Source organism: Hermetia illucens, chromosome 1 (assembly GCF_905115235.1).
Source record: "Hermetia illucens chromosome 1, iHerIll2.2.curated.20191125, whole genome shotgun sequence".
Classification (NCBI taxonomy): Eukaryota; Metazoa; Arthropoda; class Insecta; order Diptera; family Stratiomyidae; genus Hermetia; species Hermetia illucens.
The window spans coordinates 46,798,815-46,824,496 of NC_051849.1; the positions used below are offsets into that span (position 1 = coordinate 46,798,815).

Below are 25,682 nucleotides of genomic sequence, written 5' to 3' on the forward strand. Positions count from 1 at the left end.
ACCAAGTTTGGCAGCCGTTGAGCTTCTTCTCGAAGCAGTTGAATCCCGCTCAACGGAACTACAGCACCTACGATCGCGAACTGCTCGCCGCATACCTGTCCATCAAATACTTCCGTTTCTCCCTAGAAGGCCGGCCATTCACAGTGTTCACGGACCATAAGCCTCTCACGTTCGCTTTGAAACAGAAGCCCGACAAAGCGTCCCCTCGTCAGCTTCGACACCTGAGCTTCATAAGCCAGTTCACGTCAGACATCCAGCACGTGTCCGGGAAGGACAACATTGTTGCTGACGCTTTGTCTCGTGTCTCCGAAGTTAACATCCCCGCCTCACTCGATTTCTCGGCTATTGCCAAGGCGCAAGTGGATGACGCAGCACTTCAGAGCCTCAAGTCCAACCCCAAATACAAATTTCGGGAGTTGCCCATCTTCGGCTCAAACCTCTCGCTCTGCTGCGAAGACTCGGAAAAGGGACCTCGGCCATACATTCCGGCCACATTTCGCAAGGAAGTGTTCCACGCAGTTCACGACTTGGCGCACCCCGGCATCAGGACAACAAACCGGTTAGTCACCGGAAAATACTTCTGGCCCTCCATGAACAAGGATATCAATTCCTGGGCCAGAGAGTGCATCGCATGCCAAAAGTGTAAAGTCTCCAGACATGTAAGGAAAGAAGTGGGCTCATTCCCCCGCACTACCAAGCGTTTCCACACCATACACCTCGACATAATAGGGCCTTTGCGAGACTCGCACGGTTATAAGTATTGCCTCACAATCATCGACAGGTTCACGCGGTGGCCTGAGGCAATACCTCTGAAAGACATTACGGCGCAATCATGTGCTGAAGCCCTCTGTCGAGAGTGGATACCTTGCTTTGGCGTCCCTGCAGTGGTCATCACTGACCAGGGAATGCAATTTGAGTCCACCCTTTTCTCCGAGTTAGGCAAACTCCTTGGTTTTAAACGCCAGCGGACTACGGCATATCACCCACAATCCAATGGAATGCTGGAACGTTGGCACCGGACGCTGAAAGCCGCCATTATGGCACGCGACGACCCGTCCTGGACGCAAGTCTTGCCTCTCGTCCTACTCGGCCTTCGTACAACCCGCCGAGAGGAATTTGCTGCCAGCCCCGCGGAGCTGGTTTACGGGGAGAACCCAAGACTCCCAAGCGATCCGGTCTTCGACAAGAGATCGGGTCTCACGGAGTCGGGGTTGGTGCATCTGCTGAGGGACAATCTCCGACGCATCAAGGCGCCACCACCCACTCGACACTCGTCCATACCTGCCAGTTCGCCCAAGGAGCTGGACACTTGCACGCACGTGCTGATCAGGACGGATGCCGTCCGGAAGCCGCTGCAGCCTCCATATGAGGGCCCGTACCGCGTTCTCGAGCGGGGAGAACATTTCTTCCAGCTCGAGATCGGTGGTCACAAAAAGGCGGTCTCTTTGTCCAGGCTGAAACCCGCGTGCGCCCCGAAGCAACGTCGTGTCCGCTTTGTGGATTAACGGCGAACGAAGTTCGGGGATCAGTCGCCGAAACCCTAGGTTTCATCTGGGGGCGGAGTGATGTGGCGCGGCAGGATTCGCAGCATTCGAAATTTATTTCGAATGTTGCGAGTGCGAGCGAATAGATGGCGCGGATCTATCCACTTTGCGTAGCACGCCACGGGAGTGGAAGATCGCAGAAAAGTGTGCCATGAGTTGTTGTCTAAAACGTAGTAGACACAAAAAATTAATCTAATGCAGTAATTATGTTTTTCGTAAATGTCTCTGATTTGTAATATTAAGTTCGAATATATGAATAAATACTGAAGTCCTTTGAATTAAAAATAGGAAAACGGAAGTTGAGTCCGCCGACTAAGATTAGGTCAAATAACATGTATAACTAATTTAATAATAAATGTTAACTTAAATATTATAATAAATATAAGTAATGTTAAATACTTAAAAATTGTAATCAATCACTGTGCCTTAAAATAACGTTCTTTGCCTATTTATTTTTTTTTTTCTTTCACTCATGTCGTGTTTGCGATTATGTATTAAAGGAAGTTTTAAGTTCTTTGCCTAGTTTTCCACGTCTGAAAGCCTACTATACGCAATAATGATATCATTTATGCTATACTCCATGAACGGATTCACAGTGAATGTTAAGTTCTCTCCTTTTTTATGGTCTCTCGAATGGTATTCGGTTCCTTCAATTTTCCGATGTCATCTTCGGTTATACTCATTGACTGGTGTCCAGAGCAGGCAATTCTTCGATGGATTCTCGATCATTATTCGAGATTTTATAGCCCTCATATTTAAGGGTTTTTGATAATACTGGATCGGCATCAGCCATCTGCAACTTTTTTGTTCGCAACTTGAAATTTGTTACAAATTTTTTATCAATATTTTTACTCGAAAAAAATCGTTTCTACTCTACCGACTTCGAATGATTTAACTAGCTTTTCTAAACATGGTATTATAATCAAAATTAAAAATTTGAAACCTTTTACTGTTTACTTTATTTAAAAAGTTATTCTTTGCAAATATGCATGTTTCCGCGACTCAGCACTAGATATGGAATGAGGAGAAAAATCTAAGATTGTCCTATGTAAGTTGCGAATGGGGTGGGTAATTGAATTCTCACAAATCTTTCCCCCTGATTACTCGTCTCGTTGATGGAACGAAAGGTCTCTTGAGTACGTGTCTCGAGGTGCGAGGAATATCCATTGCCTTGGTCCCTGTTGAGAAGTGGGACTTTCTCGATCTTGTAAATTTCCATACTTTCGGGTACGTTTAATTTGTTTGTATCCCTTTTCGCTAATCTTACGTCCTCTTGGGGAAATGGTGTGGTTCGCCAAGATGTGCTCCCCTACCTAAGTTTTGAATTCTGCTGATCTTTTTTCCCGCTAATTCTGCCTCCTTCACGTGCTCTCCAAGATGTACTTTCACTTTCATTTTCGTCTGTTCGATGAGTACTTTGTTGCAATGGACACAGGAAACTTAGTATATTCCAGATTGGCCATTTGATTAATTAAGTTCAGAGAGTTTGGAGTTGGCTGTTTCTGCGGCTGAATACTGATCATATTTTCCCCGTTTTCGCCTTCAACGAAAAAGAGATTTGGTTAAATTCCAATGCTATCCTCCTTTTAGGCTGTTCATCTGTAGTAAGGATGGTAAGCGCTTCTTGTTCAAGAGTTCTCAAACCAGCCAGTTCCAGCTCTGTTTTCAGTTTGCCCATGAACATTTTGCTGATGTCCGAAGGGAGAAGTTTTGCAATCGAGACTCTTTTTAACTGCTTTTATTGCTTATTATTACACTCGCTTCTGAAAGTGAATTACTACCTCTGTTAATCATTTAGCTATTTGATTTGTTAATGATATTTCCGTGGAAAAATTTTCCCTTATTGGTTTATGAATCTTGGGGACCCCTTAGATCCTTGAAAGTACTAAGTATGAGATTTTCAGTCTATTGTTTCCTAAGATTGGTTGTCATTTCTCGATAACTCTAAAAAAGGACGACCGACGGTAGAGACAACTCACCAGACACTATCTCATCTCTACCCCAGGAGGACCTTGACGGAACGCGGCTACAGGTGATAATCGCTCCTTTATATATCATTGAAAACACTTCGTTTGCCGGGGAGTATGCGTTGATTCTCATTTCAATGTTGATGATGAGTAGTGAGATGATCGCTCGGTCTCGAATGACAAAGCTCAATCCGTTCTTCAGGAATTTCATTTATTGTTCCGTGAAAAACTGTGAACACGGATTCGTCGCGAAATGGTTGGTTTCTCCGCTTCTACTCCCTTTGTTGACTTTTAAACTTTTTCTGTTGAGAAATAAGGGAAATGTTTCGGGGTATTAGAGAGTGATATTTTGGGATAAAATTTCGTTATTTATTTTTTTTATTTGAATACAATCGAACCCCGTTCTCAACTTGATGCGATGGCTCTTGTGGGTGATCTTTTGTTCGTAGAACCCTAGCAACGATGAATTCATTCTAAGTTTATGATCAATTCATCTTCATTTCTTCCCCTGAAGCCATTTTATACAAATAAAGTGCAAGCTTGACATTTACACCAGTGGATGTGAGATCTATCTAACATCTCTACTGTCTTTGGGTGCCGGCATTCGGTGGGAAGGAAACACAGCTCCACACCGAACTCAGATTTCTTCCCAGCGATTTGAAGCATTACCCGCATCTAGCCCGAAATTCCCATAAATAGGTCAACGAGATTTTAGAGAAAGCCCGCTTCCAGAAAGTTATCCGAGTTTTCGTGCTACTAGTTCAAATCTCTATTGAGGTACCAACTAAATCCTGTGCAACTCGACATTGATTACCAACTGTTGGGTACGTAGGCGCTTCCCAAGGCCATTGGGATTGGTCGTAATCTTTCAAACAGTTAGAACCTCCTATATGGCCTTAGAAGATTCTCCTACTGCATTCACCGCCAACAAATCAAAGTGAATGTAGCGTTTCCCGGGATCATCACAAGGAGGCTCATCTATGACTATCTTGGCATTGATTCAGCAGGCAGGGTTGCTATCTAATCTATTTTCTCTGCATCCGATAGGAAGACAATCAGGGAGAATTCGGATACACGTTGCCGTAAAAATTGTTTATCTTTTTGTGTTGAAAAATTACTTTTCATTCTTCCTTCCACAAGCCAAAAGCCGAGCTAATATCAAATTACAACGTACAACTATTCCCGGCTTAGAGGATACACTCGTACACTCTTTCACAATGATAAACGTGTGTCATTTCCTGATACTTGTACATCCATGAAGATTTTATTCCTGCCCTATTATCTACTTTTTCGGTCGGTTTGCAAGGAAAAAGGCCAAACATAATAATAAATAAATTTTGATAGTAGGGAATGCTACCAAACAGGACTCTGCAAACTATAGGATATAAAAAGGGCCGCTTATTACATTACAATGAACAGTTTATTATGTATAATATATATATATATATGCAACTTAAAGTCTGTAATTTGCAGTTAATAAGCAAAGCATACTATTGTCGGGATAGTCCAAATAGAGATAAAAAATTGTTGTTACAATGATGTGCCAATTTATACGGACTACAAAGCACAGAAGTTGTTGAAATTGTCCTTAATGATCTGAAAGTTCCCGTATTCTGGTTATTAACAATGCGATGCTCTGCCCACAACTAGGCCAGCATCATTCCGTGGAGGGAATCATGAAAAAAGGATTCCAAAAATAGTGCTGTTAATATAAACGGCTTATAATTGGTCGATATTTTCTGAAATGTTACCCCCCGCCATTTCGAAAAACATAGAATTGTAAGGATATCTATACAGAATTCCTCATGGTCGAGAAATTGGCCCATTTAAGCACGGAGCAAGTTTTCAGTGATAAGTATTTTATTAAAGTTGAGCAGAGAGAGAGAGAGTGTGTACACTTCAGAAGATATGCAGGTCACAAGCAAGCAGGACACTTCGCCACAGTCAATTATGGTTCCCATTACTAGTTATTTCGGGTAATTAAATTACCTGATATGGAGCACATAAGGCCATAGCTCCGTCGGACATATCGACTACTGAACGTATCACATAACTGCACGCTGAGTGTGCAATTGACTGGATAAGATATGACTATATAGCCCCTGCTTCGCCTCCATTCCATGAATGTACATAGTTGATTTAGTCAATTTATACCAGAAGAAGTCATACTTCATTAGTTTCAGAACAGGCCTGATCTAAATATCATATTTTGAGGCACAAGCCACACTAACATGACTGTATTCATTCACAATCACGAGCAATCAATATGTTGGTCTACATACGATGGGGGCTTATGACAATACGAAAACAAATAAATAAGCTTGATATTGTCTTTTATTCACATGTTTGACTGCCGATAAAGCAATTGTCTCCATTCTGGCTTGAACTCTAAGCTCGCTGATTAATTTGTTTGTGGTCTTGGCTGTCCACTTGTTTTGCACGTCCATATCAAATATTTTGTTGGTGATAATTACCGCTAACTATATGAGCTATCACTCTCAAAAATGAAGGTGCGCAAGGTCGAAAATAGGCGTATGTATGCAGATATGTTAGTATAATTAGAATTCATGCACGCAAAATTACGAGAGTAATTTCGTCCAAACGACTCGAAGCTTTTAGCGCTTTCATATAATGTCGTTTGCTCTATTAAGTTGAGAGTGGCCATATTTCCAAATTTAATTGAAACGATTCTGATCATTTTCGATATGCATGCATAGTTATGTGACATTGTCGGTTTGTTCATTACCAAAAATATCAAGGAATCGTCTATAATGAATTTGTCCCCAGTACGGTAGACTGAATTGGATAGAAAAGGAATGAAACAATAGACAAATGAATAGTGGAGCGGACTGGGCTTTATTGAATAAACTGTTGAAAATGACATCATAACTGCTCGCTCTGAGACAAAAGCAGATCAAACAAAAAATTCTTTATCATAAAAACAGATTTAATAAAATCATCTTTTGAAGAAAAGATGAAATTTTTACAATTTTGAAGTCAATTCGGTTGATGATTTAGTCGATCTTGTCAGCTACGGTTCGAACTCTGGCCGTCATTGATGTTTGCCCTCGTCTTTGTGCTCCTGTAGGCTTATCGATTGCACACTATTAAGTCAATGATAATGAAATTGAAACGCATTCTCGTTGAAAGAAAAATAGCGTGAATAAGGAGAAAGAAACTGTGTAGACAATTTATGCTCCACAAAGTTGTGCACTGGTCATGCTTGCTACAGATTGCTTCAAGTGATACTTATTCAACTATCATCTAATTCTGGAAATCAACAGGCATAAAAGCCGTTACTAGGCATACAAGAGGTCTATTCCTCAATGGTTATCTTTTCCAGATGATGACGGAACGATTTAATTCAACAATAATTTGATCACGCAACACCTTCATCCTGTACATTTATTCTTCTTTTTCAAATGTATTGCCTCCAATTCTCTTAATACAATGACGTCGTCCTCCAGTTCGTTTTACCAAATAACGAGACGCTTTCGAGGTCAACTAACTCCTTTCATCGTTCTCTTGGCTTCCCAACCGATATAGAGGCATCGATTTTCTCCTTGGAGCTTTCGAAATTTTGTCATCTTAGAGCCTTCCGGGTCGTAGAACCCTCTGATGTACTTAATTTGCCATCTGTCATCCTTTCGAACTGCCCTTAAGTATTTTTCTCGTTTCAAAGCCTTTCAAAGGCCTTTACCATTTTTTCGAAAGTCCAAGTTCTGTATTTGTAACACAGGTCTGATAATTGGATATATGATTGGGAGGATCGAATAATATGATTCAAAAATTGCTGACGGCGCCATCGTCTGGACAGAGACAACTCTTCAGAGACTACCTCACCTCTACCCTGTAAGCGGCGGATCAGCGTGGCCGAATTACATGTTTGCTGATTTTCAATAGCTCAGCGAATGTATAATCGATTCACACCGCTTCGTTGACTTTCAGGCCTTTAATCCTTGAATTGATCTCCTGTTGGTGGTGCGTTCACTCTAGTGTCAGTATCTTTGGTTTCTCCTAACCATTTTTCGACACTCCTCGTCAAGTTAATTGTTCCTTCCTTTTCGGGGCTCCATTTGCAATGATGACTCAGCGACGATTTTGTTGCCATCACTTACTTTTCTCCATAAGCCATTGACGGGCTCATCGAGTATGGGTATTAATGTCTTTTCCACAGTAGAAATGGACGCCTGCACCACTGGTTCACTTTGGAGTTTATTGATGTGTCTTAATGGGGTAGACTTTACCCAAGTACAGTGTAGATATGCGACACCGAGAGATGGCTTTCTGTGGGAACATGCTATACCCCAATCTTTTCTCAATAAGACCATTTGATTTTAAGTAAGGTCATTTGGAGGTGCCTGGGAGCTTTTGTGTATGCACCTATACGGGAAGACTTCGCGGCTTACTCTCATATCCCTACTCGAGGTGAAATCAATGAGTCGTTGTTCACTATCATTTTTGGCTTCGTTCGCTATTGTTTGCCGGTTTGATTTGAACGTTTAAATCCCCAAGCAATATTTTAACGTCACTGTGTTGTAGTGAACCGTACAAAACGTCAAGACGACTGTAGAAGATATCTTTAGTTGCTTCATCATTTTTTTCTTCGGTACGAGCATGCACATTAGCTAGCCATAATTTAAAAAAGAATCGGATAGTCTTTCATCGATGGACTTTTGTCAACAATGAATGCGACTCCAAATTCTTTCTTTCCCATAGATTTCCCGCTTCAAAAAATTGTGTATGAAATCGCGACAATAATCTAGCTATATAGGAATTTCATTTGCTGGATTGCTAAGGTATTCGGTATAAATTGCGCAATCTGTTCGACTAGAGTTTTTAGTGCTCAAGGTCTGTATAAGGATCCCACATTGCAGGATGCAAGGGAGTAGTCCAGTACCCTCCTACTGGTCGCCTTCGTTACTCCAATTCGTTCTGGGGTGTATCTTCGGCTTTCGTCACAATATTATAATGGTAGGAAGGGTTTCCGACCTGCTGATAAGAGACAGAAAAGCGTGTGGTGCTCGCTATTACCGTCTTTAGCGCATTCCTTTCTGGAAGTAAATCCTATCCAGCTTGTCGTTCCCGCTTCTGTATCATGTTTTGGTGTTCTTCTAAGTTCGAGCAGTGACATTCGACAAAATCGGAGGTTTCCCACAAGCCTTCATTCGTCCATTCTCCATCCTTCGTTTGTCTATTCCCCATTCAAATACCTCTTAGGGGTTGACCGTGCTTAACCGATTGACATTTTTCCGGCTTGATGATCGTGGGCCTCAGGTTCGTCGAATATGTCGTACATATTACTTCTTATCTTTTTTTACTGTCTGCATAAGTTACTTGTTTGTTATTTTCTTGTCTGTGATTAAGTTAATACAGTCCTGTTCAGAAACGTTGAAGATTTACTATCATATTCGAATTTTCCATTAAGATCGCTGCTTCCGCTGTAAGGAATACCATCGGGACTTCACCGAGCCTTACAATGAAAGTTTCTTCGCTTGTATTGCATTCCCTTATTAACTGATACCACTTTACTACTTAGCCTCAATGCTAAAATGGGAATCTTTACTAAGATTGGCTTCCTGTAGATAACAACGAATTTCAAACCTTAATTTAGCATTTTACTTACTTTTGTTTTTGGAATACTAACATAGCACAATCATACAGTGCACATAAGGGAGGGAAATGATAAATGATAATGAGGGAGGGAGGGAAATGATAAATTAAAAAGATAAATTTCTACAATCTCATTTTGATTGCCCATCCTGGGCAAGCAGAATCCTCGCTCAATACTATGAGAAATACCCTTAGCGGTTGATATCATTATTAGGAAGCATATATGTATTCTAGAAACTTATGTTGCTGTAAAAGTTCTGTTTTATATATTCATTCAATGGGACTTTCATTAGAAAGAAGAACTCCTTCATGGGAAAGCTGCACGTGTTAGGAGACCATATATGTATTAACTCGTTGAATATAATAGGGTTAACGATCAAACTACATCCAGATTCCGGTTTCATCAAAATGAGGTTTTGGTTGCCTTTCTTTTTTTCTTCAGCCTTTGTCCCGTTCACAAGTGGGGTGAGCTCGTCGTGATCGGTTTCGCCATTTGATTCTATCAAATGCCTGATCTGGATGCAATCGCGAGACTTTCGAGTCCCCATTAAGCGTATCAAACCACCGTTGTTTCGGCCGACCTTTTGGTCACTTACCATCGACTTCATTGTTCAGACCAATCTTGACGATCTTCATAAAACGAAATATCTCGCTATTAAGTTGGCTAAGTACGAGGAAACTGTATAGGGAAATAAGCCTTGAACGTCCAGACGAGAATATATTTTTTTAAGCAAGTAATTTGCAGATGCTGAAAGCCATCATTGCAGAAATCCATAGTAGAGATATTTTGGGAAGAAAATGTGCATAAACATCTCTTTAAAAATTGCGAGAACTTTAAAGATAAAAATTAATCATTATATTCCTTTTTGAAAGAGTTTACGATGCAAATCCTTTGAAGAAAATTTCAATATATAATAAATATAGCAGGCACCCTTATGCATGTGACTACTTGTTCAAATCCCCATTAATAAATTTCATCATCACTATTGAAGAACTGCCACACAATCTTCTCATCGTTGAAGACAGACAAAAATTAATTAAAATTCTTCCTCCGAAAACAACATATTGATTTCTCCTCAACATATTTCCCTCGGGTTTTTCATTTATATGTGTGCGAGCTTCTGGCAATGAATTCATTAAAATATAAAATGCTGTCATCCTCGTGGTCTAATATAAGTCAAACACCGCCAATGGGTTTGTGGTCAACAAATTTGTTAATGTCAGTTATTTAATTATTCAGTCTTAAAATTATTGTGGAATTTTTCACGAAAAAATGTGTCCCAGCGCTATTGTTTGGGTCTTCGGACATAATAGGAAGATGACAGAATGACTTAACAGATAATTGATTAATTAGAATATACACAGAAGAAAATGAGAAAAATAAAAATTAATTGGTTCTTCTTGATTCCACAATGATAGGAAAAAGGATATATTATATTTATTTTTAAGTAGTAGAATATGCTACTTGAGAGCCATATTTCAGAGAGAGCTCGTGAAGATTTTCTTGACGATTAGTGAGTGAAATTTTAGACGCGAAGTTTTCTGATATGTGACATTTTATTATCCCCGGCCGTTGTATTAACTTTAACGATTTAGTCAACTTACATGCCAATAACACAATTTAGTTGCAATATCTTTTCTTTAATGATGGTATAAATAAATACGTCTCCTGCTGGCTCCTTTTTGGAGTATAGGACACGAACCGTGTTTTCTTTCGATGAAATTGTGCTTCAGTTTCATTATCACTACACTTAATGCTATGCAAGTGGTGCATGCAGCAATGGAGCAAGCATGAACCACCAGAACACCAATGAAGAAAGTATGAACTTGCTGTCGAAATGCACATCTGGAGAAATAATACATTCACTGACTTAAAGCAAGAAGTTTTATTTATATTGAAGACCCTTCTCGTTTTGTTCGGCCAGTTACAACGGATGTTTACCAAAGAACAGGTATAATCGATCCCGATCCTCGAATTACAGGAACACGGAGCGATGTTAGAAATTGCCCAGTCAACTGTTTGCGGACTAAGAAATTACAAATGAAGGGGAAGATCGTCTGTTTTGGATACCGCCCATTTTATCAGGAAAAATTGTATTAATTGCATTTCTATCAGTGATTTTTCATATAAATGCAACGATTATGATCATGGAACAAACAACCATTTCGAAGCCTGGTTTACATCCGAAGAAGATTACGCTCTGTATTTGGTTGAATGGGAAGGGAATCGAATACTACGGATTTGGGAAAGCATGTGACAGCAAAGACAGAAGTCACAAACAGGGTTCGGAATTAATCAATACTTTCCGACTTCATGCTTTTTTGCTGCTTTGTGAAAAATTATTGGAGCTTATGACTGGAAAGTTTTGTCTCATTCACCCGCATTGTTCCTTGTTGCTTGTTTCGGTCGCTGAGAAACTACATTAGTGGTGTGAACTTCACTTCCTTACAACATCTCATATACTATAGATAACTTAGAAATCCGCATGGACTTTTCATAACTTAAGTAAACCCAATGATCATTTATATCCCTCGGAACAATGCCAAAGCGTCCACCAGAGTTAGTACGATAGCGTTGGAAGAGCTCTTGATGCACGAAGAGCGTCAGGATATAGGTAGTTCCAAATCATAAGAACGAACATGCCACTAATAGGGCGGAAGAATGGGATTTAGTTCGTAATCGTGACAATAGCACCTATAAACTACTTTCATGTGGCGAAAATTTTCAGACATGCAATACCAACATGACAACGTCGGTAGCCCACGCATTAATGTGGCGGAAATTCAAATGCAATGCCAATATGACAACCGCAACGTGGTGAAAGAAGTCGAGTGACATGATGGCACACTGATGAAAACCACTATCGGCTCTGCTGGCTTCGCAATCCAATTGGTCAATTCGATGCCAAAACTATGCGACACAAAAACTTGTCGCCAACTATATCATCATTGTGGGTTATTGCAATGGTCTTATCGGTGAACAGGAAAATAGCAATCAGTTCCTCAGAGGGAAAGGTTCGTTGTTTTTTTCGTACTCCCAACCACTTACTTCTCGTAGTCTCTTAATCTGTTGCCACATCTTTTAACATTTTATAGTGGTGATCGTAGAATAGTCCTACAAAAAGTCCTATAAAAAGTTACCCATGTCACAGATAGACAATAAACAGTTTTCTCCTCAAAGTGAGAAAAGTTGTAACGACTAGACAAAGGCCAATCGTCAGGATATCGAGCACTTTTGCTGTGTTGAGGATAAAAGGGGCCGTAACTTACTTCCCGGATAGCGAGCCGCGTCGTTTACAGAAAAGTTTCTTCTTCATTACTTTCGTAAGCGCGAATGTTAGCATTCGAAATTTATGTGCGTCTCAAAACAGGAGTCAATAGGATCTGACGAAATTGTAGCTGGATTTTGGGTTATTCAATTGCATTATCGAGGAGAACATATATTATGCTCAAAAAGAACCGGGAATTTACAAATAAAACAGAAACGACTTGATTTTCAAGCAAATTTATTTTATCTCCTTCAAAATAACATATATCTGAAGCAAAACACGTGTGCCAGTGTTTCACCCACTCGCCCATGCATCGCTGGTAGGCCGCCAAAGAAATGGTCTTTAGACCTTCTGGGGCATTCTGTTGTTTCGGCTTCGGCTCGTCTTCGAAGCACCAAATTCTCGACACTTTTTGATCATAGGGTATAATATCAAATGATCGAAAACTAAGCACAATCGTTTCAAAAAGGAAAAAAGTGCAACCTGACAGAGTGTTCAAATTATCGTTCGAATCGTTATCGTTATCATATCCCTTTTGCATTGCCTTTCTGGATCAAAAGAACACGTTTAATCGTGTGCTATATAAACTTATCTTAAATGCACTGCGACAACATATACTGCCAAAGAATGACGAGTGCTACACTAAACTACTTGTAGGGAAGAGATCAATTCAAGGTTATTGGGAATTCTTAACTCAGGACCATCCCTTGTGCCGTTAAAACTGTTTATGGTAAAAGAGTTGTGAATTGTGCAAGTTTGTATAAGTAGTGTCACGAGTTTAAAATCGGACGTACTTCCGTTCATGACGACGATGAGAAAAAAATCTTCAATTGTGATTGATGATGAATTGAAGAGAGTGCAGGTCTCCAAAGAGTTTTAGGAGCGCTACAAATTCGAAGGCGATGATTTCCTCCACTCCGTTCTTAAAGGAGACGAAATTTGAGTTGTCCACACTCCCGCCTGGAACCAAAATACAGTTTCAACGCAGTGTCACAACTTTTCATCCCCCGCTTAAAAAAAATAAAACGACAATTTCAGCCAAAAATATAGCATATGCTTTGGGACCATAAAATCATGATTTTCGTTGAAAATCTGGCTCAGGGGGAGACCATTAACACGGCAGGATACTGTGGGATCCTAAAAAATTGAAAGAGGACGATTCAAAATAAAAGCAGGGGCAAATTGAGTTCGCCTACTGCGTGACAACACCTCAAATGGTCATAACCACAAAGTAAGCCCTGGACTCGTTTGTATGGGATGCTTTGAACCACCTTCTGCATTTCCTTGACCAGGCGCCTTCGAACAAAAAAATTTGGAATTTTGTCTCATGCGCCACAATCTACGGCTAAATGTGAAGGAAAGAATGCTACTAACGGCCAACTCCAATCAAATCGTCATAGTCACTGTCAGTGACAGCGACCTGTCCAGAATTGAACGCTTACTAGTGAAACCCGGATAAAGTGGCATTCGCAAATGACGTCCTTTGTGTTCGAGGCATCAACGAACGCACTAAATACAAATATACCATAGTTTAATTCGCCCCGGCGTTTTTTCTGGTTCCGATTGTTGCGCAAGCACCAAGGCCAATAAAAGTTGTCTCGTGGTTATGTAGAGGAATCATATTTAGAAAAATATTTTTACAATCTTTTCAAATGTGTGAGAGAGTTCTACCAAATTTTGGGTCGATAGCACCAATCATTTTCAAATAAATGGTAGCAGTCAGGAAGACTGGGTGACAAAACAGTGAAGTTTCTCGATTATTTTTTAAAAAAAATAGAAAATGTAGTTCTTCCCTTTGGGGCCATGACTCCTTTTTTGCACTGATTCCTGTAAGCTTAAGGGAAATTCAGTATTAAGGAAATGGCACAAATTTCGCTTCAAAACAAAAGCAAACTTATTAGAAGCCTCCCTTCTAGTTTAGAACAATTTGATTGATAGTGTCGAACAGAGGTTGGAACTTTTATAACATATTTGCATATCTTGAAATATTATTCGGAGCAAAACTTTTGGTTTGAGCCCTTTATCTGTCGAATGTATGGCGCTAGTCTCTATTTTGGTCTCTTCATCAGGTCTAATAGAAGTTCAAAGTCAGTAAAGGATACATGTAAAATGATGTTTTCGATTGAATGGATTTTCTTTTGGAGTGAGAAATTTATTTTTAACGAAATCGATTTATAGACTGTATTACGTCTTGAATATTCCAAGATATTACTTGTGCATTGTTCTTTCATCACAGAAGTCTTTGTAAGAAAGGAATAGCAAATTAGGAGCAATTTTTAACCCTAAGCTAAGGCAGCTCACATTCGGTTTTATACTGTAGAGATTTTGAATACGATTCAGAATATTTTTTTGCAATATAAAATGATTATCTCTTTGTACTCAAGTAGGTAGGATATTTTCAGCAGGTAAACTTTATTGGTTCGATTTGAATATCAACTTTTGTAAAATAGGAATGTCATGAGCAGCTAGCAATCCATTTAGGGGAAAAGAATCTAAGGGTTAAGTACTAGGGGTTAAATATTCCCCGATTGTCACATAATAACAGGTTTGTGAGCACTTATCATTATTGAATAGGGTGGTTTCTCCCTTTGTAAGCAAGGAGTGCTATTAGAAACTATCCTCCATAGAGCTTGAGTTACTTGTCATAGTTCTCACGTTTCTCATTAAAAGCCCATATGTCAGTAATTAAAACAGCATTTATCTAATGGCTAACCTTTTCCTCTGGGCAGGGGCTTTCAGGTGAAAGAAGAAGGGGATCCGTTTTATTGTACTCAGATTGATTTACGAAAGTGTTAAAGAGAATAGCGATAAGTACGAGAATTATTCACGTTGCGGAGGAGTCCGTTTTGCCTTGAGTCGATTTTTTTATGTTTGAAGGCCCTGAGGGGGAGGGTGGAAAGGAGGTTTCCCTTAAGGCCCGGATAGAAGTATCAATGAAAAAATGGAGTAATATGAGGGCCTGCACTGCGGACCCGATTTGTCCGCAAAAATTTATCCACAGGACCAAATTTTTCCTCTATGATACTGCATGTTTGTAACATATTTATAACACAATCCCTTTCAGAAATTGTTGGTGAGATTAGCTAACCGTCATTTGTGAAAAAATAAAAGATCTGAGGAGGAAGACAGATTACATCGTTCTACATCCCTCAAATGGCTCTACTCTTTAGGGGGGTAGAGTGTCAGCTTCACAATGTCGCTGCTCTGGGTTCGCATCCCAGTCGTCATAAGTGCCAATGTTCGTCTTGCATTTGTCTCGCTGCTGTAAGCTTATCACTTACACAACATGTGCGATGATAGTGAAATCATTGGCATGGTACACCAGCATAACTGTCGATCTTATAATATTGACGAGTTATTTGGGAGGATTGTCTTGATAACTAATATAGGGAATTAGAATCCTATTTTACTCTTTTAATGGGGTATTAAAGGATAGCACAACAATGCAATTTGAATCTAGGATTTGAAGCGTATTAAAGCACGGTATACTGGAAGACAATATGGCCAGCATTGCGCTTGCCTGGGATTACAAGGCTAATTTGGCTCAAATAGTCATTCATAACTAAGTCGACTGGGGTCTGTTATCCAGGAACGATACAAAGACCTCTGCCACACAAATATAAGACAAAATCTATGAGTTCGAATCATTGGTTATATTAGATTAAACTTTGCTGCTTAGTGGATTGATTTTCGATGATAGCATCAAAATTCAAAAAATGAATTGAAGGAACGAAAGCTAGATCTGAAAATCAGGTATTCCTTAACGTTTCAAAATAATGACGAGTAAGGAACACTACACTCATTATATTAAAGATAATAACTATCAACTGATTTTACGAAAGAAAGGCTTCATTGTGTACAATTATAAGAGATATTAACCAGTAAGAGAATCGGTAATTGCCTTTTGTAGTATTGAGCTTTGTGGTATGTCCAAAAATTTGATTGATGTGAAAATGTTCGATTCCAAGGCTCGAATGACGAAAAATAGTACAATGATAAGTTTATCTATTATTAATAATTTTTTATCGATAATCTTCTACTTAGATGATTGAATTTATTATTTTGATTTTTTGTTATTTGGAAAGGACTTGCGTATTAAATTGCAAACAATTCTCGAAAGAAAAGTTAAAGGTATATTTACATTTTTCAATTTTACATTAAATGATGTTATATTGTGAATCAAATCTTTCAATGTAGAGTTCAAGGTTGGGGACCAACACGCAAAATAAGGGTACAATTTTTTTTCCAATTTCTGGCCAAATAAAGCTAATAATAACATATTACAATAAATTGTAAATTTACTTCAAAGCTGCAATGAAGTTCATTATAGCATCATAATATTTTGTGATAGCATAGGCCATAATATGTGACATCATACTGGAAAATTTGGTGGAAATCTCACTGCTATTAGCAGGGTTACCATAAGTTAAATTCGCTTACTACGCATGAAATTGTAGCACCTTAAGAAAATGTCAGCAATACATTGTACATATACATGGACATCAGTTAGTTAACGACATTACAGAGCTCAAATTGATTTGCAACCAAAAATCTAGATTAACTATCTTCTGACTATCTTACGTCTAACTTAATCTACCTTTATAACTACTTACGGTTCTTATTAGCGGATTTCCTAATGATTCGGTTTCTTTGAAGAAATTCGAGCAACTTTTTCTTAGCTAAGTTCTCAATGTTTTGAATGTTTCGCAGAAAATGGAGGAGATTAGTTGAATGGCACCATGTTTTGTTGGGCATTATATTAAGGCATTTACTTTGTGGAATCTGAAGCCTTGTTCTGTCATTCTTTGCAGCTTTACACCAAACTGGAGCACCATCTCTCATTCTTGGTTGCATATTTTATTTTAGGGCGCCATTTCTGATTTCCTGCTTATTACTGGATTTAATGTGCAAATACATTTTATTAGTGTCAGTGTTACATGATTAATAACAATTTTAAAAGTAAACTTCCTATCAAGGTAAATTTGTTGAGTGAGCCAACGGATAAGTTGACAAATAAAATTCAGTTTGGCTTGAGGAGAATTTTCCATTTCCTTCGAAAAATATATCGCACTTTTTTCAATTTATTCATGATTAAAACTAGGACTGCCCCTTCCGTATATAGATATGTATCGCTTGGCAACATCGCTACCTCGTAATCAACTTTCACTACGATGCCTGCATTATAGCCATTGAATAGCATTGGACTGAGGCATAAATCCTGCGAAACAGGCACGACAATGTACCAAAAATGACCCTAAAATTTTGATTACCTCAAATTTAACAAGTTTATATACAAGCTTAAAAAGTGCTACCTTATTTTCCTTCTAGTGTGTTTTTAATAAAAAAGGTCACTTGTTTAGAGTCAATAAATAAGTTGTTAAGTGTCCTTCTCGTAACCCAAATTGAAAACGTTGTATGATGTCTTCATCCTAGGGGTAATACTTCTGCGAATATTTGATTAAAGACAGGAAACCAACTAATAGGTCGATCATTTTTGGGGCAGTTAAACTTTTTCGATGTATGCAGGAAAATTCAATCACTTCGTTTGTTAAAGATTTGCTGTTGATTGTCGGTGTATAAGCTCCCATGAAGGTATACTTGAACCATTTAACTTTCTCAATATCAGAGCAGTTCAAGACTTTGATATGGATGCAGCTTCTTCATGTTGTTTATCCCCTTGACAAACTCAGTATTATTCCACGGTAATCGGTGTCCTGTTTGGCTACTACAGACTATATATGTCAGTTGTTGTTCTTTTTAGCTAATTCGGCCATTTTGCAGGCGTGGACTAGTTTTTTGGTTTATTCAGGCAAGAAATCTTGTACACACCGCCCTTTTTAGTGTTTCTTGGTAGTATTTACAGGAATGTGCAATGTTATTGTCCGGTGCATTTTCGCATCAGCTAAAGGTAACAACAATTCAATATAAAATTTACAGTAGCCAAACATAATTTACATGACTTATACCACCCCTTAAGAAAAAGGTGGGTCATTTTTCACATATTTGATAAAACTCCGTGTCGAAAGACTGAAGGTTGGTAGCTATTGCTAAACAAAATTGGCATTTTTTGGCAATCACGTCTTGTCCTTTAGACTTTTCAAATTTTCTGTTAATCCTGTTTGCGTATCACACAATTTTCATTAGTTAATGCAGTGCATTATAACTACCAAAAGACAAACATTTGATGCGGTCAATGGAGGGGAACTCGAACGCATTTTAGAAGAATGAGAATTGCAGAAGCATATTGACGTGTCTAGTGTGTCTAGTGTCTAGTCTATTTGAACTTTCACGTATCCAGATAAGCTGCATTCTTACCCAGTAGCAAAAAGTTGCTATAAAATTTTATAGTAATAAAATATTGAAAAAATCTGAATTTGAAGTGGAAAATGCTGAATTTGATTTGGAAAAGATTGAAATTAGTTTGGAAAATTCGGAATTTGGTCTGGACAATTCTGAATGAGAATTTTGAAAACCTATATATCACCGACCGGGCGCGACAAACTGTTTTGAATCTGTATTCCTACCTCTGTCGGCTTTGGGAGAAAAATGCGTTGTTTATTCCATAGTACTTATATGGAAAACAAAACTATTACTATCTTTATCGTAAACAAAGAAAAATTAGATATTGGCACGTATTTCTTACGTACACTCATTGTCCAGATTTTCATGTCCACGATCCGAATTTTACACGCAATTAGCGAAAGAGTGCTAAAAACTGTGATGCAATCTTTAAAGCGATATTGGAATTTCGAGTGAACATGCTCCCGAAGTTTTCATTTGATGTTATCAGTTTCTTGGTTCAGGAGATTTCTCAGGTATTCTTTCAACCTGCCAGGATACTGTTGGGCTTGGCTTCGATCGCTCGAGCGAACATGAGATTGAATCCCAAATGGTGCAAATTTAGTATCTTACTCACAGCAAAAAAATATCAATTTTGATCGGCAGTTGAATCGCAGTAAGTGAAGATAAGCGACCAATGAAAATACGGTGAAAGTTGCAGAAATCTACTAATCAAAACCCAGTCCTGGCTCCTAGGTCATGAGGACGTGCTTTACTGTGCTTATCAGCCTAACTCTGACACCAAATTCGGAGTTGCGTCTAGGCCCAGATGTCCAGTAGATATTGCCGGGACTCTCGCTCAGTTTAGGGAAGGTATTCTTGGTACACTTGATACTTGTACAAAGGAGCGTGCACACATCCCCAAACCCAATTCAATGGCTATCAATGGCTAAGTTCATAGACGTACAAAATTAAATATTCCGATAAGCAGGGAACACTTTGAAATAGTTATCATAATCCAACCTGAATTGTGCAACGGTATACAGTAAAAGCTATGCTTTTGAGGGCAAAAATTGTCAGCTACTTCTCCACATTAGGTCTTTTTCTCATAGAAACAACAATTTTACCTCCACTCAGGAAAAACACACTCCCAAATTCTGCTTTCCAAAAAGTATTATTTCATTATTCTTCGTTGAAGGTTACATTTCACCGTTTAATTAAAAATACATCAAGGCACTCATCAAAAAATATCGTTACACAATGATGTACGTCTTCACCTCAAAAATGTTCGTTTCTTTCACTTCAGTTTCCCAGAAATGCATTTTGCGCAGTTTATCTGTCATCTCAATAAACGACAAATAAAAAGCGATATCTTATTGTATCTTAATGTACGCGAAAAAATATTTTAAACATTGACCGAACACATTCACGTAATTTGAAATTTGGCATCACATTCAAATCTAAAATTTACTATATATCTTCTCTTTCTCTCCTTTTACAGGCGTATGCCGCAGGATGTAATATCGTTATATTGGCAAGCACATTTGAAAGGGTACAAATAATTCCTGGTGCTGTTCATGGTTATATTAAAATCTCAGCATTAGATTGTAGTACCGACACAGGGAAAATAGCAGCCGCTTACGAAGATAAAATTTGCATTTTCGAACCGACACCATTAATCCAGACAGACACACGATCTGCACACAATTTAGAATATAAGTAAATGATTTTCTTTTTTAATCGTCGATTGTAAATTGATTTGTGTTTAAACGAATTTCAGATGGGTACAAACCGGAAGTTTACAAACCACTTCCAACGTAACATCATTGTCATGGAATTTAGAAGGTACTCGCTTGCTCACGGGTGGAACAACTCTCCAAATGTGGAGAGAGAAGATTTCCGTGACCGATGATAATGAACCACCAGGTACTTGAGCCGAGCTATGTTCATTTGGCGTTTTATGATTTACGTTTCCTTTAACAAATCAGTTTAAATTAGTCAATTCTGTGAAATAGTAGTTTACTTTTCATCTCACATTTCCAGTGCTATTACTTTACTTTGAAATTTATAGATTTAGTAATTCACTACTTTGAGACTCTAGTTCGCTCTGAAATCTTTTCCCTTTTGCAGTTGTTAAGTTCGAAATAGGAGGCGACCGTGATCCAAAGACCCCAACAAATGAGAAGGAGGATGAGATTGCTTGGGAATGCATTTGGACCTGCCAAACGGCCACTCCGGTACACCACATGACGTTCAGTCCTGACGGCACTCTATTCGCAACATCTGGAAAAAATGATCGGCTTGTTAAAATTTGGTACGAAAACAAACATGGTAATACTTTTGCCTCAAATACGAGTGACGTACCGTTAAATTCTAGTTTTAATTTCCAGTGTTGTTTCCAACCAAAAGTATAGACAGCTCTCAATATCGATCGGGAACCTTTGATGACAGCGAATTGAATTTTGGTTTTGTATATATAGCCCATCCGCGAGCCGTAACACAAATCTCTTGGCGTAAAACTAGCAAATATATGCCAAAAGGATCAGTATCCAACATGTTGGTAACTTCATGCTTAGATAATATATGCCGGATTTGGATTGAGACTGTCCTTCCTGATGATGGACTAGTAAATATGAATCAGTTCGATCCTTTAGCATCACAAAATCCAAAGTTTCGAACCCATAGACATAAGCATAGATTTATGCAACGTTTAAAACACATGAAAACCTGCTTTCACATCAGGCGGCATGCTAAGAATGGAGCCATAGTAGGGACAGTGGCGCCTGGATTTGCAGGTCATGGAACTGATTCTAGTATCGGACACTCCCCCATACCATCCTTACCTTCCACATATAGTGTTCACGATTTCCATTCATATGGCTACCATGGTACCGGGGTTAGCCCCGGTGTACATTTCCACTTAGCTGCATCTATTAATGCAGAAACGGATATACCTTTAGTTCCTTCAATGCAAACAACGGATGCAAGCAATCAACCTAACTTTATTTTACACTGGCTTAACAATAAGGAGATGAACTTCACTCTACAGGCTGAAGCTATTCTCCAAGAATTAACAAGAAAGACAATAGAGAAAGAAGAAATACATCACCACGTAATTAATGGCGCTCATTTAGATGAATCAGATGATCACACAGAAGAACCACAGAAGAAGAAATTCAGTAAATCGCACAAATCATTTTCACATGAGGAGAGCAATAGTGAGGAACACTCAAGTAAACATTCCACATACGGTGGCCACGGAGGCATGCCGAATGTAAACTCAATGTCGAATACCACATCGTCGAATTCTCTAGCGCCAGATAATCCGTCCGCCCACGTAACTGATTCGCTTGATGTGAAAATCGATTGTTTACTTCGCGATTGGCACCATAGTCCCGATTTGTTATTTGCTATTCATCCAATAGACGGCAGCTATTTGATTTGGATTATAGAATGGTTGGACGACTACTATCCTGGCTCCTTTAGACAGGCGCAAGTATCGTTTTCTACTCGTATACCATCGGCTTTCCCTCTGGGTGATGCCATGTCAATGTCGACAACAGTGGCATTATACAATACAGGATGCAGCCCCCTTTTCTTCAAGGAAATGGTTAAAGGTGCGAAAAAGCAAGCAGCTCCTCCGCCTTCACAGGAAAATACATCTGACTCCCAAGTCCCATTACCCAGTGTCGTTGAGGAGCAAGATGATGAGTCTACCCAAGGCCAGTCCGGGCAAGGAGATGGTGAAAGTAACGTCGAGAGCAATGCTGATCAGAAGGAAACTGCAGCAGACGCTGCTCAGAAAGCAAATCAAAACGCTGATGTTTTGTCTGCACAGCCTTCTCCAACGATTTCCATGGTCACGAAGCATTCAAACGGCACATTAAATCTCTGGCAATTGACTTTTGCTGACAAAACCAAATTCACACAGGTGTTAAGCATTGGTCATGTTTGTAGGGCGTCTGGTCATCGCTTCAGAGTAAATGATATAACATGCCATCCTGTACTACCTTTGTTAGTAACAACATCTCATCACAATATTCCTGACAGCTCTTCAAAGTCTGCTGAGAGGCAAAATTCAAACCGTGATATTTGTGGTCCAACAGGCTTCTGCTCGGAGTTGATTTTATGGCGTGTAGATTCAGTAGGACCTTTGTCACATTCAGGAGGAGTAAGTGAACTTGCACGTATTAATTCACCAGAAATATCAGCGTTCAGTAATGTGGCCTGGATTCCGACTTTACTACCTAGCACTACACTTGGCAGCTACAGCAACTCTCCATCAGCTTGCTTTGTAGCCAGCGATGGAGAATGTTTGCGTGTCTATCAAGCTGTAATTGATGCTAGGACGCTCCTCGCTGAAGTTTCATGCTCAGAGCGTATCAGCAGAAAAGCCAGTTCATTGGCTTCTATTTCAACGGAGTGTTCATCAGATAATCCAATCCATAAATCGTCATTGCATGATAAAATCAAAATCGTTTCTCAACAGTCGACAGCCCGTCCGGGGTGTATCATACAATTAGACGCTATTGAAGATGCCACACATGACTGGCAAAATACCCAATTCTTACACGTGTTCCAAGAGCAGCTAATAACGGGTGAGAAAAATGACAATAAGATTGCATCAGGGTTGACGGATTCAATCAATGCACCCGGTTTTATGGAGTCACATTTAGGTGCTATAGTTGATTTGCAGCGATCGGCGGAATTCGAAGAACCATTCTATATCGTCATTATCGAGCGAACTACTAAGGGCAGTACAATTCATATGTGGCGCATTGTGATCTCGTCGAAATCGCAAAGTCCTTACCTTTCCGAATCAGCAATGTATGTCCCGGACAGTAATTTGGTGCAAGATTTAGAGGAGCCTGAAACTGGACCACGACATTCTGTATCCGGTTTGAATTTGCTGGAGAATCCCGATATTGAGGTGGAAGCTCCTCATGTGGTAATCGTTACAAAGAAAGTTTGCACCCAAGAACTGCCTCTTCCCGATGGAGTTGACGTTGTTCATGCCTCGCCTGCAGCCGGTCATCTAAGTTCTTCTTCCATCTATCCAGCTTGCTTCGCTCCTTATATTATTGTAACCGCATGCTCTGATTCGACAACCCGTTTCTGGAAATGTAATATTAATTCCACACTGGATAACAATTCCGAAGTACAATTGTCTTATGAATGGTCTGAATGGAAGATGTTGAGCAAGAACCAGGAGTCAACAATCGAAATTTCAGGCCAGCCTTTGAATATAAGTGCCGCGTATTCTGGACGGATAGCCTGTGCATATAAGTATGGAAAATCTTTCACGAGACCTCATAAAGGAGATCCTGACTCTCGTTACGTGAATCTTTGTGTTGCAATATATGAATGTGAAAGTACTGGTGGAAGTGAATGGGTGCTAGAAGATACAATTCACATGCGTAACGTACATTTGCCACGAATCCAAATTGATCCTAATCTAGATTTGAGTTACTTGCATGACAATCGATTCTTGCAGAAGAAGCAAAGGCTGAATCAAGTAATCCAGACTTTTACACATGACGACAATAGATCGCCTCGAAGTGGGGAGATTACGCCAGAATTAATGCCAAAGTCAACAGGATTGCTTGCTGTTCCCAGCTTCAGTACACTTCAGTCATTACGTAAAAGTATTACGGAGAATGGAAATACTTGTCCTCTTACCCAAAAACATTTGGTACAACTAGACTGGGTTTCAAAAGAAGACGGTTCACACATCTTAACGGTTGCCGTCGGAAGCAAAATCCTGCTGTACACTCCTGTGTCTAGCGATTTGGCCCAAGCAAATATGAAAGCCATGAAGGAGAGTCAAACTGCAAACAGACCGATCCTTCGGAAGGCGAGTTCTTTAGCTCAACCTCATTTCAATGATGAGATTCGATGGATGAAACTAAGACAGATCGATTTACAAACAGCGGACGGTTTGCCGCCTCTTCCCATGCAAATATCTTGGGTTCGCGATGGCATTCTGGTAGTTGGAATGGACTCTGAGATGCATGTTTATTCACAATGGAAGCCGCGTGTTAGCCAGATCCACAACATTGAGGATATTCTTGATAACAGGAATTTACGCGATGAAGACTTACGTTCCTTGCACGAGAGCAGCAACCGTCGATTAGCGAATGTGGCATCCATGCCCCATTTATCTCGAGTGAGTTCTGTAAATCTTCAGATTCTTAACTCAGAAAAGAAGAAAAAGTCTTCCGCGCAACTGTCAAGCAGTTCAGGCAATGGTCAAGAGGTAGTAGATTATGACTACATGACTGATTATGGATTGTTCCAAGCTTCAAGAATTGCTTGTCCAGTTTTACCACAATATCATCCGAAGCAATTGATGGAATTATTAAACTCTGGAAAAATTCGATGGGTCAAAGCAATTTTGGCACATTTAGTTCGTTGTATGAGCGGAACATATAATTTACAAGGAACTGGTGGCGATGACGAAAGTGTAAGTAAACAGCGCGCTTGGTCGCGATCGAGAACATTGTCAATGAGTTATGTAGGAGCGACAGGAAGTCCAACGGAAAAGCGCGGCTCAACATCTCAAGTAAAATTAAATGGAAGTAGCATTACCGGCGGATATTTAACCCGATTTTTTTCCATATTAGATACCCGAAGAGTTAACTTTGGATTATGCGGAAATAACTTCAATTCCACCACTTCCACTTTGGGTTCTACTCTCCGCTGATAAAGAAGGAACAGGTCAAGTAACGACACAGAAAGAGGAAACGGATGTAAGTAAAGCAGTATTTGTTGTCATTAGCTTATGAATACGTTTTCATATTAAGGGGGTAATCCAGCGTGAAGGCTGTTTTCGCTTTTTTGTTAATTTTATGTGAAGAACTCAATGAAGATACAAGTACAAATTTTTCAGTATCTATTTATTAATAACTTGAGCATGGGTAATAATTTTTCCAGCCAGATAGCATAGTTCATTATTTAAGTACCGAGCAATCTATATAGAGCGCTGTGCTCATATTAAAGAAAAAGGAAAT

General features: G+C 39.4%; 1 protein-coding gene across 2 annotated transcripts in view; it reads left to right on the top strand.

The window, feature by feature from the left end:
- Window positions 1–25,682, top strand: part of LOC119661496 (dmX-like protein 2) — a 58,834-nt gene that overhangs the window by 15,385 nt on the left and 17,767 nt on the right. For both annotated transcript variants that reach the window (XM_038070860.1, XM_038070861.1), the window contains exons 2-6: window positions 20,174–20,391; window positions 20,453–20,598; window positions 20,803–21,003; window positions 21,063–25,234; window positions 25,296–25,421. In XM_038070860.1, the coding sequence (XP_037926788.1) occupies window positions 20,174–20,391; window positions 20,453–20,598; window positions 20,803–21,003; window positions 21,063–25,234; window positions 25,296–25,421 (4,863 nt within the window). The remainder of the gene's footprint in view (window positions 1–20,173; window positions 20,392–20,452; window positions 20,599–20,802; window positions 21,004–21,062; window positions 25,235–25,295; window positions 25,422–25,682) is intronic.